Source organism: Bos mutus, chromosome 1 (assembly GCF_027580195.1).
Source record: "Bos mutus isolate GX-2022 chromosome 1, NWIPB_WYAK_1.1, whole genome shotgun sequence".
Lineage (NCBI taxonomy): Eukaryota > Metazoa > Chordata > Mammalia > Artiodactyla > Bovidae > Bos > Bos mutus.
Window position 1 is genome coordinate 138,141,794 of NC_091617.1, and position 17,451 is coordinate 138,159,244.

At 37.3% G+C, this 17,451-nt stretch overlaps 1 protein-coding gene across 2 annotated transcripts in view; it reads right to left on the bottom strand.

Annotated features, from left to right (window-relative positions):
* The window catches only part of BRWD1 (bromodomain and WD repeat domain containing 1), a 122,857-nt gene that overhangs the window by 93,943 nt on the left and 11,463 nt on the right, over nt 1-17,451 (bottom strand). For both annotated transcript variants that reach the window (XM_070376332.1, XM_070376321.1), the window contains 5 exons: nt 9,683-9,833; nt 7,544-7,642; nt 6,904-7,064; nt 5,436-5,657; nt 1,144-1,244 (listed from right to left, as the gene is read on the bottom strand). In XM_070376332.1, coding sequence (XP_070232433.1) covers nt 1,144-1,244; nt 5,436-5,657; nt 6,904-7,064; nt 7,544-7,642; nt 9,683-9,770 — 671 coding nt within the window. In that variant the 5' untranslated portion in view covers nt 9,771-9,833. The remainder of the gene's footprint in view (nt 1-1,143; nt 1,245-5,435; nt 5,658-6,903; nt 7,065-7,543; nt 7,643-9,682; nt 9,834-17,451) is intronic.

Sequence of the window (17,451 nt, forward strand, 5' to 3'; positions counted from 1 at the left end):
TCATTCATGCTGATGTATGGCAGAAAGTTAAAACAATGTTATAAAGCAATTATTCTTCAATTAAGAATAAATTTTTTAAAAAGATAATGGCTTTAATCTAGCATACATAAATGTTGCCATCTTACTTCTATAGTACCTCTTCGTATACCAAATATTTCCACAAACACTGTTATAGGTGGTGGATGTGAGAGGACTGTCTAACCCCCAAACTTACATGGATCCTAGTACACAGAAAGAGCAAGCCCACTAACCACTGTTCTGTAACTGAGGTGATTAAAGCTCACAGAGTGTAACAGAACCCATTATCAAGGCCGCAGAACAGGCTGTAAAACCACCAGATGATAGCATGCTCTAACAGAAAGAGAGCGCAAGCTGCATATCAAACATTAAATTTTTAGTAGCCACATCATAAGTAAAAAGATAAAATTAGTTTTAATCCATTTAACACAATATATCCAAAATACCACAACAATGTTAATAAAATTTTAATGAGAACTTTAATTGCTTTCATAGTATATCCTTTAACTCTTCCGTAGCATATTGGACACTTATAATACATCTCAATTTGAAAAGTTTTCATCAAAAATACTTGATCTGTACTGAGATTTCATGAAACTTCTAGTTGAAAAACTAATTCACATACTCAAGTTGTTTAAAATACGCTTAAAAGTTCTATAAGTACTGAATCATATCCATTAAAAACTTAATAATTCGATTCCTCAATTGCACCAGCCACAACCAAAGTGCTCAATAGAGATGTGTGGTTAGTGAGTACCACGTTGGGCAGTGTAGGGCTATAATCCAGGTCTGATTCTTAAATAATTCCTGCCTAAATTTCTGCCTATGCATATAATTATATATATTTCTAACATTTTTCAAAATGTTTCACATACTATCACTTTTCAAAAACATGTGACCACTAAGAGAGAACAGCTCTGCCCCTTTAACATACCCAAATATCTAAATGGTACAGTGTAAACAGCAGTCAATAAGGTACATGCACTGTATGTATCAAAAATTACGTTTAAAAGTAAAAAGGCAATCACAATACATAATTTCTCTTTATAATCAGATTTCATTTTTAGACTAAACTGTAACATCACGAAAAAAGAAAAAACTTACTACACAATTACAGTCACTTACCTGAATTTCAGGGATTCTAAATCCCACTGCCAAAAACAAACAGTCCCATCAGCACCAGTGGAGACCATGTATCTTTGCGAGCCTTTGGCCATGGGGCTAAACTAAAAAGGAATAAAAACATTTACACATCAGTTTCCTGAGCTGGCACTAACATTACAGTTTAAGTTTTTCAAAGTTAATTTCAATTGACACTTTGAGTAACACACAGGAAATCCAAAATACAGGTGATGCTATAGTGAGAACTCCTAACCAATAAAAAAAAACAAAACAAAATGAAAGTCTATCTCTAATTTATAAATGTAATGTGATCTCAATAAAAGTTTATTTTGGAAACTAATAAGAACGGTCAGAAAAACTTTCATTAAGAGAAAGTAAAGATCTAGTCCTGTTGATATGAGACCTACCACAAAGCCTCAATAATTAAAACTATGGGGCACAGTACGTACATTATGACAGAAAGACCAACGGAAAACTGTGAAGTCCAAACTGGACCCTAATACACAAGACATACAACAAAGGAGCCATCTCAGTCAGATGGGGAAAAAATGGACCATAAATGCATAAATGGTACAGGACAACTATGCAACAATCTGGGGGAAAATGGATCCATTCTTGAGACTATAAAGCAGGATAAATTCCAAGTGATCAACATTTTAAATATTTAAATAACAAAACCATAGAAGTATTATAACAAAAGAATTATACTGTAACTTCAGAATAGGGTTAACACTTGTGTTTAATAAAGTACCAACTGTGTTACACAAACAAGCTAGAGAAAGGAAGATCCTTTTGGTCCAGAAACATCCAAGACAGCTTAAAAGACACAGAGGGAATTGTAAGGAAAACAAGAAAAACACACTTAGCAAAGGAGTAAGATAAACAAAACTACCAAAGTGAGAGGGAATGTGGTATGTGATAGCAACAGAAAGATCTATACTAACACTGAAGTTACCTTGGAATACATGAGCTCTTATTACTGTCAGTTTAATTCTATATATAATCTAAAACCCTAGAAATGATATTTGTTGCAGGTGGTCAATGTTTATTTCCATTTACCCATACACATTTTCTTTCAATTCTTCATTCCTTCTTATTACTCCAAGCCTGGGATCACATTCCTTCTCTGACTGAAGAATACTATTTCAAATTCCCCTTAGTGCTGTCCCATCAATAAAAAAACTCTGAGTCTGACTGAATATGTGTTTACTGCACTTCAGTGGATTTTCAGTAGGTTCAGAATTCTTGACCTGCAGTCATTTCCTATCAGCACTCTCAGAAAAGCACTCCTTTGTCTATGAACCTCCACTGCTTCTACTGAGAAGCTGGCCATCAGTCTTGCTCCTTTTGTTATTTTCCCCTCTGATTCTTTAAGATTTCTCTTTGTTTTTGGTTTTAAAACTAAATGTGATGTTCAACAGTTGTAGTTTTCTGTATATTTACTCTGTTCAGGAACCTTAGCATTTCTTCAATCTGTGGCTTTATTTCTTTAGTGTATTCTGCAAACTTCTCAGCTATTATCACTACAAACACAGCTTTTGCTTCATTCTCTCCTTCAGGAATTCCAGTTACACGTATGGTACATATATATGTATACACATGTGGAATCTTTTCAGCATTTCCTCTTTATTAACTAACCTATTTTGGTACATTCTAAACTCTTCACTCTGTGCTTCCATCTGTTTATTTTCTCTGGCCTCATTGCTAACTCATTAACTCTCTCTTTGACTTCCTTAGTAGAATTTAGTCTGCTGTTAAAACCATCTACTGAACTACTAAATTCAGTTGTACATGTCAGTTCTCAAATTTCCTTTTTACTAATTCTAGTTCTCTGATGAAATTTCATCAGTAGCTGAATTTACTATGCATGGATATTTCCAAGATATATCCTCCCCAACCCTACAAGTCTGTCAAAATTTCTGCTAAGCTTCTCAGTCACCTATGAAACTGCTGTTGCTAAGTCGCTTTAGTCGTGTCCGATTCTGTGCGACCCCAAAGACGGCAGCCCACCAGGCTCCCCTGTCCCTGGGATTCTCCAGGCAAGAACACTGGAGTGGGTTGCCATTTCCTTCTCCAATGCATGAAAGTGAAAAGTGAAAATGAAGTCGCTCAGTCGTGTCCGACTCTTAGCGACCCCATGGACTGCAGCCTTCCAGGCTCCTCTGTCCATGGGATTTTCCAGACAAGAGTACTAGAGTGGGCTGCCAACTGCTAAATGCCTTCAAATTCAAGGTTCCTCGCTCTGGGCTTTCCATATCTTGGCTACATAATTTCTCACTATGTTAGTACTTTGTGGAATGGAATGGAAATGAAAACAGTGACAGACTTTACTTTCTTGGGCTCCAAAATCACTGCAGATGGTAACTGCAGCCATGAAATTAAGACACTTGCTCCTTGGAAGAAAAGCTATGACCAACCTAGAAAGCATATTAAAAAGCAGAGACATTAACTTTGCCAACAAAGTTGGCATCTAGTCAAAGCTATGGTTTTTCCCGTAGTCATGTATGGATGTGTGAGTTGGACCACAAAGAAAGCTGAGCACCAAAGAATTGATCCTTTTGAAATGTGGTATTGAAGAAGACTCTTGAGAGTCCCTTGGACTGCAAGGAGATCAAACCAGTCAATCCTAAAGAAAATCAGTCCCGAATATTGGACTGATGCTGAAGCTGAAACTCCAATACTTTGGCCACCTGAGGCGAAGAACTGACTTAGAAAAGACTCTGATGCTGGTAAAGATTGAAGGCAGGAGGAGAAGGGGACGACAGAGGATGAGATGGCTGGATGGCATCACCAACTTGACAAATACAACTTTGAGCAAACTCCAGGAGTTGGTGATGAAGAGAAGCCTGGCATGCTGCAGTCCATGAGGTCACAAGGAATCGGACACAACTGAGCAACTGAACTGATTAGTACTCTGGATACTTTTTCACCTTCATCCAACTTTTCTATTAATAGTTTCCACCTAAGCATTATGTCTCTTACTCCTCAACATCTTGATGCTGCTGCTGCTGCTGCTAAGTCGCGTCAGTTGTGTCCGACTCTGTGCAACCACATAGACGGCAGCCCACCAGGCTGCTCCGTCCCTGGAATTCTCCAGGCAAGAACACTGGAGTGGGTTGCCATTTCCTCCTCCAATTGTTACTTGATACTCAAGGTTCTAACTCTAACCCAGTTAGTCTAATACTAACACTATTGAGAATGTAAGCAATCTGTGTTTTAAAGAAAGCCTCCAAGTGACTCTCATACGCATTAAATAAAACTACTACTCCAGATCCAACAACCAACTTACAAGAAACACAAAGAAACACGTTAATCTATTCTACAAGGAAGCAAATGGTACCCAAACTGTGGGAACTTTATAGACCCAATTTCCTCAACAAAGAAACTGCACAAAAATTGGACTAGATGGTGAAACTTGTTGTAAAATTCTTTTAATGTATAGCAACCAATTGTAAGATATTGACTTTGGTTCCTAATTCAAACAAACTAAATAAAATAATGCTATTTATGAAAGAGTCGTGACTGACTCTTTGCGACCCCACAGACTATACAGTCCATGGAATTCTCCAGGCCAGAATACTGGAGTGGGTAGCCTTTCCCTTCTCCGGGGATCTTCCCAACCCAGGGATTGAACCCAGGACTCCCACACTGCAGGCAGATTCTTTACCAGCTGAGCCACCAGGGAAGTCCATTTATGAAACTATTTGAAATTTGAACATCAACAAACAAGTGTGATGATAATGTTTTTGGTTGTGTTTTTAATAAAACACAGTAGACATACTGAAGCATTTACAGATGAAATGATATGAAATCTAGCATTTGCTTTAGGTACAAGGCGAAATAGATGAAGAACTGGCCAGGGATGATGGACACATAAAGGCTCATCGTACTATTTTGTCTACCATCTATACGGTTCAAAAAAATTAATGTCCGCAATAAAGAAAAAAATATAGTTCAGCCAATTTAATCAACTTATCAAAATCCACAAATTTTAAAGGAGAAAAATTATTAACCTGTCACCATGAGTGTATGTATAATTGCCACTCACTCAGTTCAACTGTAAACCTAAAGGAAATAGTAAGTCATCCCAGTAAAGCTCTTAACTACATTAGGTATCTATTACATTACCCTTCCAAGATTCATGGAACTATGATTAATTATATTTTTCCTGATTACTAAATTTAAAATAGATCATGTAATTACTAAACATCTCACTATTTCTCATCTCCAAAGATAATGACCATTTAAATGAAAAGGAGACAGTCCACAAATGTGCACACTAAAGTGGGTTTTACCTGTAAAGATGTAATTGACCCCGTGTGTCCTTGGAGCACAGCAACTGGAGCACAGGTTCTCAGGCACCACACTCTAATTATTTTATCACAGCTCCCTGCAGCAATCATTGTATTCTCATAGTTTACTGCCATATCTGAAATTTCTGCAGAATGACCTCTTAACGTGGACAATAGGCGGCCATTGTGTGTTGACCAAATCTTCACCAAACAATCATCTGAACCCTAAGAAAAAATATACCCCAAGATAAAATGTTAATACAGCAAGTCTTATATTTCATTAAAAAAATACCATCCACTTGTCACACAAATTAAATGTCTATATCTCCTCCTCTCTTTCCAACTGTCGAATACCCTGTAAATTATGAATCTGATGGCCAAGAACACTTACAATGTTTTTTTTCCTTCAAATCAAATAATAAAAAAGATACATTCTTGCAGTTTTCATTTCTATGGCTTAGACCTATTATAAATACTATTTTCTCCAAATTCTCTGCCATGTAATAAGTCCAACTAAAAGTCCAAGGCTCATCCATTTCAGTTAACAAAGTTAAATGTTTGTTTAGTTCACATTAAGTTAAATAACTTGGTAAGTATTAGTTAGGACAGTTCTGTTTCACAATGGCAATTGTGGCAATTCCAAAAACAAAAAATAATGGGACTAAAGCCCTCATTTTAAATAACTAAGCAACAGAATCTCAAATTTATAGTACCATCCAGTATCCATCCATCCAGAAAATATCTGAATATCAACTGTGAATCTCAACAACAGAAAAATGAAATCTAAACTTCTTATCCATCCTAACTTCCCTTAAAACACTGAAAGTGAAGTCGCTCAGTTGTGTCCAACTCTTTGTGACCCCATGGACTGTAGGCCACCAGGCTCCTCCATCCATGGGATTTCCCAGGCCAGAATCCTGGAGTGGGTTGCCATTTCCTTCATCAGGGGATCTTCCCGACCCAGGGATAGAACCTGGGTCTCCTGCATTGCAGGCAGACGCTTTAACCTCTGAGCCACCAGGGAAGCCCAAATTCCAAAAATTTACATGTAGTTTTACAATAATTATAAAATAATCTTTCAGTGTTAATCAATTTCCCCAGATCATGAGTAATCAATGTGAATATGAATCACCTGTAGACATCTGGATTTTGAGGGGAGAGGGTCTTTCTGATTAGGGGATTTTTTGGATTGTTTTTGGTTAATACACACTAGAACCTAATTCAGTAGGTCTAGAATGAGCTGGAGGTGATCCACCAACACCATACAAGGCCTGATTATCTGCTTCAGAATTACAGGGGATACTTAATAAAAATGCAAATAAAAATGCAAAAATGCACAGACCCCACACCAGACCAAGTCAAAATTTCTGAGAAAGGGAAAAGACATATTTAATTAAGCTTTCCTAGATAATCATGAGGCACACGAAAGTGCTCCAGATGATACCAAATTGACTTTAAAATGGTAACTCACTGTAAAGATTCTATGTCCTGTCCTATCAAATGCTACACAGTAAACAGCAGACAGATGTCCGAGAATCCTCCTGTGCATTTTTATGTGCTGATACATAGCTCCTGGAAATGCTGTGCTAAAAGTGGAACACCCTGTGAGCTGTTTTCCTCGATGGATCTCCACTAGGAAATAAAAACATGAAAATGGTTAAGGGGAAGCCAGTATGTGAGAAGCTAAGAAAAACTCCAAAACAATTTCTAGAGGGCCACAAAAATTAACACTTGAGAAATCCTAATGATGAAGTTTCTTCCCAATTCTGTTCTATTATAAGCACTGCTGCTGCTGCTGCTAAGTCGCTTCAGTCATGTCCGACTCTGTGCGACCCCATGGACTGCAGCCTACCAGGCTCCTCCATCCATGGATTTTCCAGGCAAAAGTACTGGAGTGGGGTGCCATTGCCTTCTCCGACTATAAGCACTAGTACAGATTTATTAAATAAGATTGTTCTTCATTACCTTTTATTACTTTTAGTAATAATTTTAGGAAAGCAATTATCTGAAACATTACCAGCACCTCCTTTAAAGTTTTAATACAGCAGTTACAAAATTGGTCAAGAAATTAAGAAATTATTTTGGGCAACTGAAAAGTCAACCTCACTTACCAAGATTTGGTGGGGAACCATAATTCACCGGCATTTCAGGAGGTCTTCCTCTATGAAGAGCAGCAAAGGCAGAGCCCTTCCAAACTGTGTGCCTGCAGTCTTTAAAATGAATTTTAGATACACATAAAATCTTGAAAGTTAACCCCAAGAAAGATTTTATAGAATACTTACGTATATTGTAATAAACTGTTTATTAAAAGGTTTACCAACTAATATACTTTAACAGAAAAGCCCTAGAGGTTTATTAGACTATTTCTGAAGGAAAAAAAAAAATTTAAGACATCTCAGATACAACAACAACAACTAACATTTGTGTAGCACTTTACAATTTACAAAGTGCTTTCCACATACATTATCTCATTGAATCCTCACAACAACCCTGTGAGGTAGGTATTATCGCCAATTTACAAGTGAGGTAACTGAGGCTCAAAGGTTCCAGGACCTTTAAAGAGATCCACTGCAAATACTTGTCAAGATGGACCATAAAACCAAATCTTTTGACTCCAAGTCCTACTCAATGCCAAATGGATTTTTATTTTTCATCACAGAATTACACCATACAATCATTAGTGATAAAGGTCTTACTCGCAACTGATCCAATTTTCCCATAATGGACATTTTTGTAAGGAAATTTTTTTTTCATTTATATGAAAATCCTTGACTTATTTAAATGTTACTGAGTTTAAAATTAATGCTGGCCAATATTACCATGACTTTAATCTCCTTAGTATTGACAAATGGCTTTCCTCTTGTTTTAGGATCATAGACAATCCTTTACACAAGAGCACATGTAGGACCTGTGAGTCTGAACACTTAATTCTGAAGTCCTATCCCTCTTAGCAAATACACAAAGAAAACTGTCTAACCCCCTCTAGAGGAGATAGCAGCAGAGCACAGAGTATGCTGTGCTAGAAATTAGCTTCTGCAGAACTGGAGGAGGAAGGGAAGAAAGGAATTATATAAACCTCCACTGAGCCTCGGGTGCCCCAAACTAACAGGCATATCATGTTTTACAGGAATGAATTCATTACCACTATCATTATCAGTTACAAGGCATCCTCTCATGTCACTAGTACAAACAGAGAAATATAGTCCCTACCCTAGGACAGCTTGCTGAAAAGCTTCTTCTACAGTCTGCCAGTTCTAAAGCAGTGCTCATCACAGAACAACATTGAGCTTGACACAAGTAAAGAAAACAGAAGAAAACAGGCTACCCAAGCAACTACTATATAACAACCTAAAATAGAATAATTACAAGGTGAGTAGAACACAGAAAAAGGAGGAATATGAACAGTTTCCTGATTCGAGCCACAGTGTGGCGTGACTACATAGAGCACTGCAAAACAACTAAAGCTGACAAACCAGTCTGGCATGGAACCAAGAGGAAGGGTTGCTCTTTCTCAGTCAAACTTTATACTGGTGGAGCCATCTAAGAGGCAGCATCACAACAGCAACAGATCTTAAAAATAATCATGAGGGATGAATGTGACGGATACTCAGGATCAGAAGAGCCAACATTCTTGCCCATTAGCGGTTAAGCCACGTTGTATACATAGATTGTATCACATACATATACTCAGTCTAAGTGATTTATACCAAGCTAACAGAAAAACAGCAATTCCAAACATTTTGCTACCACACAATTTCGCAAAAAATTAAATTGGTGGAAAAAGAACCATGCAATTGTACATTTTTGGTACTCATTTTCAAAATGCTACCAAATTTAGAAAATCACTTCCCCTTATAACAAAGGGCTTGCAGAATCTAAATATCAAATGAAATACTTCTAGCATTTAAAGAGTTTATTAGACACATACAATTACATTCAATGAAGTTATAAGTGAGCTACAAAATGGAAAATTAAGAACTCACATTGATAAAACCTCAAACACATCTCAGAATAAATTCAAGCTTTTGAGCTTAACATCTGTACCTTTATCATTTTTTAAATGCAGAAGGACCCATTAAACACTGACGTAATAGAAATCAATGCCTAGGCTAAATGCAGAGAATTTTATAGTCCACAGCATGGTTTTTAGTTACATATCACCTTTCTTCCACAATGCTTACATTACTTCACAATTATAGTAATTATTAAGCTAGTAATACAAAGCAGAACACTTCTTCAAATTAAGGTACCTTTTGCTGTACGTAGCAAAGACTGCCTTCCTGCCCCAAGTAAAGAAGTGACTCTTGAAATGCTGGGTGGGATCTCTTTATCCAGCATGGGACCGATGCGTTGGCAGATTTGCAACAGATGGTCAGGAGCCACATGCTTATTGGACAAGACCTGATTGGAGAGCAAGTTTTGAAAACAACATTTTTTACAAGAGTTTCAAAAAACAAATACTTAGGGACAAGTTTGACGAAATATGTGAGAAACATATACAAAGAAAACTACAAAATGCTGCTCAGACAAATTAAAAAACAAAATAAGCAGTAAATTAATCTACAGATTCAAAGGCATCCCAACCAAAATCCCAGTAGGCTTTTTTTGTTGTCGTTAGAAATTGAAAATTTTATTCTAAAATGTATAGCAAACAGCTTAGAAAAGCCAAAACAGCTTTGAAAAAAAGCAAAGTTGAGAACTAACCACCTGATTTCAGGACCTGTTATATAAGAACTGATTTTTAGCAAAGGTGCAAAAAAGATAAATCTTTTCAAAATTGGTGTCAAAACAAGGGAATATCCATTTGTCTAAATAATTATAATAATAATGAAAGTGAAAGTGTTAGTTGCTCAGTCATGTCCAACTCTTTCCAACCCCAGAGTTTGTAGCCCACCAGGCTCCACTGTTCATGGAATTCTCCAAGCAAGAATACTGTGGTAGCCATTCCCTTCTCCAGGGGATCTTCCCAAACCAGGGATCAAACCTGGGTCTTCGCATTGGAGGCAGATTCTTTACCATCTGAATCACCAGGTAATTAACTTTAATATGTACATGACACCATAAACAAAAATTATCTCAAGATACATCATAGATCTAAATGTTATCATCTAAAACTTTAAAATCTATAAAAGAAAACTTTAGAGAAAAATCTTTATGACCTGACATTAGGCAAAGATTTCTAAAATGACACCAAAAACAAAATCCACAAAAGAACAGATCAATAAAGTATACTTCACCAAAACAACTTCAGTAGGTATTGTTAAGAGGATGAAAAGACAACCATAGGCTGAAAGAAAATACTGGCAAAGTATGTATCTGATAAAGGACTCATATCCAGAATACATAAAGAACTATCAAGACAATAAATTTTTAAAAACCTAATTTTTAAGAATGATTTGACTAGACACCTCACCAAAGAAGACATACAGATGGCAAACAAACACATGAAAAGATGCTCAACATCACTGGTAACAGATGAAATACAAATTAAAACCATAATGAGATATCACTACACATCTACTAAAAAAGCTAAAATCTAAAAAACTGACCAGACCAAGATCACAAGAATGTAGAGAAACTGCTGGTAGAAAGGGAAAACAGTACAATCACTTTGGAAAACAGTGAGGTAGTGTCTTTAATAGTAACACATACCTAACCATTTTATCCAGCTGTAATACTCATAGGTGTTTACACAAGAAAAAAGGAAGCGTATGTTCACATAAAGGTTTGCACATGAATGTTCTTGAACAGCTTTCTTCTCAAGAGCCCGGAAGTAAACACAATTCAAACGTCTATTAACAGGTGAATGACTAGACACATTACTGTGTCTGTACAATGGAATACTACTCAGCAATAAGGAAATTTAGTAACACAAATTAATGGGTGAATCTCAAAATAACTGTGGAAAGAAGCCAGAAAAAGAGCACATCCTATATGATTCCATTTATATAAAACTCCAGAAAATGCAAATTAACTTATAGTTACAGAAAGCAAGTCACAGGTTACTGGGGGCTGGGAGAGCAGCAGGAGGAATTATGAAGAGGAAACCTTTGAGTGTAAGAGGGATGTTCACTATGATGATGGGTTCATGGTGTAACACATCTAAATCTATCACTCAAACATTTTATATGCAGTTTATTCTGTCAATTATATCTAAAAAAAAAAAAAACCTAATGTTACCTGATATAATTTGGCATAAATTTTAACACTTCATCCCATGGGCTCCTCAATCGCATTGAGGAAGTTCTGACAAAACATCACTGTCAGGACTGTCCCAACATTCAAGACACACAGTATCTCTGCTCCCTTCCATTAATACCAAAAATATTCCCCATGCCATTCTGATACCAACAATGCTCCACATTATTTCCAAATTCCTTGAGAAACCCCATTCCAAAAAAATTTGAAACCAAGTTCTATTAATAAATCTCTTTTGGCTCTGAATCATGAATTCAAATGTAAAATAAACTTGGATTCAATATAAAGTTTTTGTTCATAAACCCTGGTGACATCTTTAATTTTCCAACCTGACTTAACGTTTCCCACCATAATAGATGTTCCAAGGCAAAACTCAAAAGATATTATCAGAGCTCAGTCAGACCTCAAAAAAGCATTCACTTTTTTGAGTGCCAAGATATCACTTGGCACTCTGCTGCAAAGTGTCAGTATGTAAAAGTTCAAGAACTGTTGCAGATAATTAGCTCATCATAAGAGTGGAGAGGAAGACAGGAGAACTAGAAGGTAATTCCAACAGGATCAAGAAAATCAAAGATCTAAGACTTTGTCAGTAAAGAAAACCTGAAAACAAAACCCCTATTAAAGCAATTGTATTGAGTGACCTGAACAACATAAGGATTAAATATCCTATGGATTAAATATATAAGATAAATGACTTTGGGAAATGGCAACATGACTTCCATAACGTGGAAAATCACACTTCTCTAATAGTTCTCTTTGAGTTTTCCACTATTTAGGTGGATGTGTGTGTCAGTCTCTCAGTCCCGTCCAGCTACTTGTGATCCCATGGTCTGCAGACCACCAGGCTCCTCTGTCCATGGGATTTTCCAGGCAAGAATACTGGAGTGAGTTGCCATTTCCTTCTCCAAGGAATCTTCCTGACCCAAAAATCAAACCCAGTCTTCTGCATTGCAAGTCGATTCTTTACCTTCTGAGCCACCAGGGTAGCCCATTAGGTACACAGAGAACTCTTAACTATATACACAACCAACTCTATCTGAGTTGAATGGAGACTTGTTTTGAAGATCAGCTATAAAAGCTATGGATAAAAAAAAAACTCTCCAGAGAAAAGGTATGGATAGAAAATTTTAAACAGATTGTTTCCCAGTGGTAGAATCTTATTTTCTCTCAAGTGATATGGAAAGAGAGCTTTACAAACATGCAATAAAAGACTGCCTGTATTGAAGCAGCAATAAAACTGATCATTAAAATAATAGGAAGCTTCAACACAGATAAATGGATCTAGATAAAGTCCTTATAGGAATACAGATTCCATATGACAGCTATTAATTCCCATGAAGAGAATTACAGATTCTCTGCATTTTTTCTGAGGATTCTAATGTAACCAAATCTAAATAATAATAATGATAAAAATCAGAGATCTGGGGTGGGGGGGACATCCTATTCTTGTACAAAATAAGATGTATCTGAAAAATAATATGGTCCTAGTACCAATATAGACCAAAAAAAGAAAAAGAAAAACCAGTCCTGAACTTTAAAAAATATCATTTTGACAAAAATTAATATAAGTAATAAATAGGTAATTTTCCTTTAATATTTTCAAGTCCTAGATAGGAGCATTAGTAACAGTTTCTAACAAGAGCTTCAATCAGTATGTCAGTTATACAAGGCTCTCAGGAGTCAGGCCAGAAGCTAAATCCTTTCAGTGGCCAAACAGCCAATCCCTCGACCCTCTAGTTCACTGTAGCCATATTCAGTTTCAGGAAGTTTATCAGCCACAACCCTAGAATCACTGTGTCATTATCACCAAGTTCTGGTCATAGTGATCATGAGCCCCTTTCAAGCCCTGGGTGGCAGTTACAGAAAGTGGGTGTAGAGTCTAGATAACCTAATTGGAAAATTATGGGGGAAAATAGCTTGTTCTATAAAGTTTGGGATGCTGTAATCTAACCAGGATCTAAAATGAATATTTAATATCTTAAAGATGTACCTGTCTGACCTTTACCTTTCCCTCAAAGTATCTTAAACTACATCTAGAAATTTTGCAATGGAAAATGTGTAAGTGTTAAACTACCATAACTCCTGTAACAATGAAAATTACAGTACAACAATGAAACACAAGAAGTGACAGAAAGCACTGCCTTTTACACAAAATACAAAATTTGGTGTCTTCCTTAAGAAATTCTCCTCAGCTTCTGATGACAGACGTTCTTTATTTAAAATGTGCAAATTTAGTATCAATGGCAAAATATTCCCCTAAGAAATAAGAGGAAAAAAGAGCTTAACAGTATAGACAAAAGACCTACACAGAGAAATGTTCTAGTGCTGGTGTGAGATCTTCATGTAAAAGCACTTTAATGCGTTTTAATTACAGAAAGTTAACTAGCTCTAGCTTCTCAGAGCAATGACTGCTTGCTTACCCAACAGCCATCACCTCCCCACTTCAGCATTACCTCACTTTTCCAGTTTCTTTCATAACCAAGAGACCACATGATCTAGTTCTGGCCAATGAAACTGAGAAGAAATCTCCTGAGGCAAGGGAACATTCCTGGAAAAATTCTCCTCCCTAATAAAATAGTCACAGGAAGAAAGAATTCTTCCCTCCCAGCATTTCTAGGGTATGATGGCAAGAACTGCAAAAAACCATCCAGCAACGTAAAAACTAAGAGTCTGAAGTAAAAAGACCAAAACGGCAAGGCTGCCAAAGAAGAAAGGCAAAGACTGACTCTAGTGACGCCATTAGACCCCTGCATCAATTCTATTTATAGACATTTAAGAAACCATTGTCGATCTTCATTGTTACTTAAGCCACTGCTTCTCAGCAAATGTATTGATCAGATAAGACTATTGTGCCACATGCAATCTCACCAATCCTAACAGCATGTTTCCCAATCTGAGTATCTGTAACAAAGTAACCCACCAACCATCTCAATCAAGCCAGGCTTGCCTAGAAAATGCTATTAATGCTGACTGCTATGTTAAACCGGAGAAGGCAATGGCACCCCACTCCAGTACTCTTGCCTGGAGAATCCCATGGATGGAGGAGCCTGGAAGGCTGCAGTCCATAGGGTCGCTGAGGGTCGGACACAACTGAGCGACTTCACTTTCACTTTTCACTTTCATGCATCGGAGAAGGAAATGGCAACCCACTCTAGTACTCTTGCCTGGAGAATCCCAGGGACAGGGGAGCCTGGTGGGCTTCCGTCTACGGGTCACAAAGAGTCACGACTGAAGTGACTTAGCAGCAGCAGCAGCAGCTATGTTAAACAGAGATACAGCCTTAGCTAACATTTCTATGCAGTTCTATTAATACCATTTTCATCCTCCCTTAGCAAAACAATGATCCCCCTTTCTAGACCATTTCAGCTTTTTCAAATTACAAACTATTCAGGAGAAAAAAAAAATCTAACATTTCTGATATTGTCTGCTTGTTTGGGATAGAACCCTGGCCCTGGCAGTGAAAGTCCTACCCACTGGACTGTCAGGGAATTCCCATAAGATTTCTGATTTTGTTGATAAGAGAGTTCTCTTGCTGTTTCTAGACCTAGCATCAGATCATCTGACAAGAGTAAAATACAGAAAGCAAAATTCTCAGGAATTTTATCCATAAATCAGCTGACTTCTGAAGCATCTTGAGATTTGTGTGCATCAGTCTCCTCTGACTCTGTGCAACCCCATGAACTGTAGCTTGCCAGGCTCCTCTGTCCATGGGATTCTCCAGGCAAGAATACTGGAGCAAGTAGCCAAGCCCTCGTCCAGGAGATCTTCCCAACCCAGGGACTGAACTAGCGTCCCTTAAGTCTCCTGCATTAGCAGGTGGGTTCTTTAACACTAGTGCCAGCAACATCTGGGAAGCCCCATCTTGAGATTTCTGCTATATCAAATCAAAATAACAGAATTTTCTAAGCTGAGTATGACCAAAACATGGATTTATTAAAGTCTGAATTCTATATGGAACTTAATGAAGAGATAAATATTCTCCCCCCCAAAAAACTTCATTTTTTAAAAATGTTTAACAAGATGTAGCATTGGGTTGGCCAAAAAGTTCACTCATTTTCCCAGTTACGATGGATCTAGTAGCACTTAGTTGTCTTACCTTCATTCGAAGTAATTTTGTTAAGATTGTCTTGTGACAGTTGTCATATCAGCATGCATTAAAAAAAAAAAAAACTTACTGAAATTGGTGAATTTTTGTGTAGCCATTTTAAAATTGAAGATAGGGGAAAAAGCAACATTTTCAGCATATTATGCTTTATTATTTCAAGAAAAGTAAAAACCCAACACAAAAGACTTGTGCAGTTTATGGAGAAGGTGCTGTGACTGATCCCAAATGTGTCAAAAGTGGTTTGTGAAGTTTTGTGCTGGAGGTTTCTCACTGGATGATGCTCCATGGTCAGGCAGACCAGCTGAAGTTGATAGCGATCAAAGTGAGACACTGAGAATAATTATACCATGAGGGAGTCAGCCAACATACTGAAAATATCCAAATCAAGACTTCCCCGGTAGCACAGTGGAAAAGAATCTGCCTGCCAATGCAGGGGATATGGCTTTGATCCCTGGTCCAGGAAGATTTCACATGCTGTGGAGCAAGTAAGCCCATGAGCCACAACTTCTGAGCTTGCACTCTAGAGCCTCAACTATTGAACCTGGGTGCCACAACTATTGAAGCCCAAGCACCTAGATCCTGTGCTCTGCAACAAGAAAAGCCACCTCAATAAAAAGCCTGCATACCACAGTGAAGATCAGCCTCCACTCACCACAACTAGAGCAAGTCCTAGAGTAGCAATGAAGACCCAGTACAACCAAAATTAAATAAATAAAAATTTAAAATATCCAAATCAAGTGCTGAAAATCATTTGCACCCAGTTGGTCATGTTCATTGCTTTCATATTTGGGTGCCACAAAAGCTAAGCAAAGAAAACCTTCTTGACTGCATTTCTGCATGCGAATCCCTACTTAAACATATGAAAACCGTTGTTTTTTAAAGCAAATTGTGACAAGCGATGAAAAGCGGATATTTTGCAATCATGTGAAATGGAAGAGATTACGGGGCAAGCAAAATGAACCACCACCAACCTCATCAAAGGCTGGTCTTCACCTAAAGAAGGTGATGCTGTGTAAATGGTGAGACTGGAAGGGAGTCCTCTATTATGAGCTCCTTCCAGAAAACCTAATGATTAGTTCTGATTAGACCAACTGAAAGCAGTATTCAATGAAAAACATCTGGAATTAGACAACAAAAAAATGAATCATCTTCCATCACGATAAAACAAGACCCATGTTTCTTTGATGACCAGACAAAAACTGTTATAGCTTGGCTGGGAAGCTCTGATTGGTCTGCTATATTCAGACACTGCATCTTTGGATGATCTTTTCAAAATTCTCTTAATGAAAAAAAAAAATTCAATTCCCTGGAAGACTATAAAAGGCCCCTGGAATAGTTCTTTGCTCAAAAAGATTAAAAAAAAAAAAATCAAGGAAGATGGAACTATGAAGTTGCCTGAAAAAAGATAGAAGGTAGTGGAACAAAATGGTGACAATGCTCAATAAAGTTCTCAATGAAAACGAAAAACCATGTCTTATTTTTACTTAAAAACCAAAGGCAATTTTTGGCCAAACCAATAAAACAGAAGAGACCGGCACATTTTTTTTTTGGCCACACAGCTTGTAGAATCTTAGTTCCCCAACCAGAGATCCAACCTGTGACCCTTACAGTGAAGCGCAGAGTCCTCATCACTGGACAACCAGGGAACTCCCAATACAGGTGCACTTTTAAACGCATGAATTTTACAAAAGCTACAGCCTACAGAAGATATGAAAT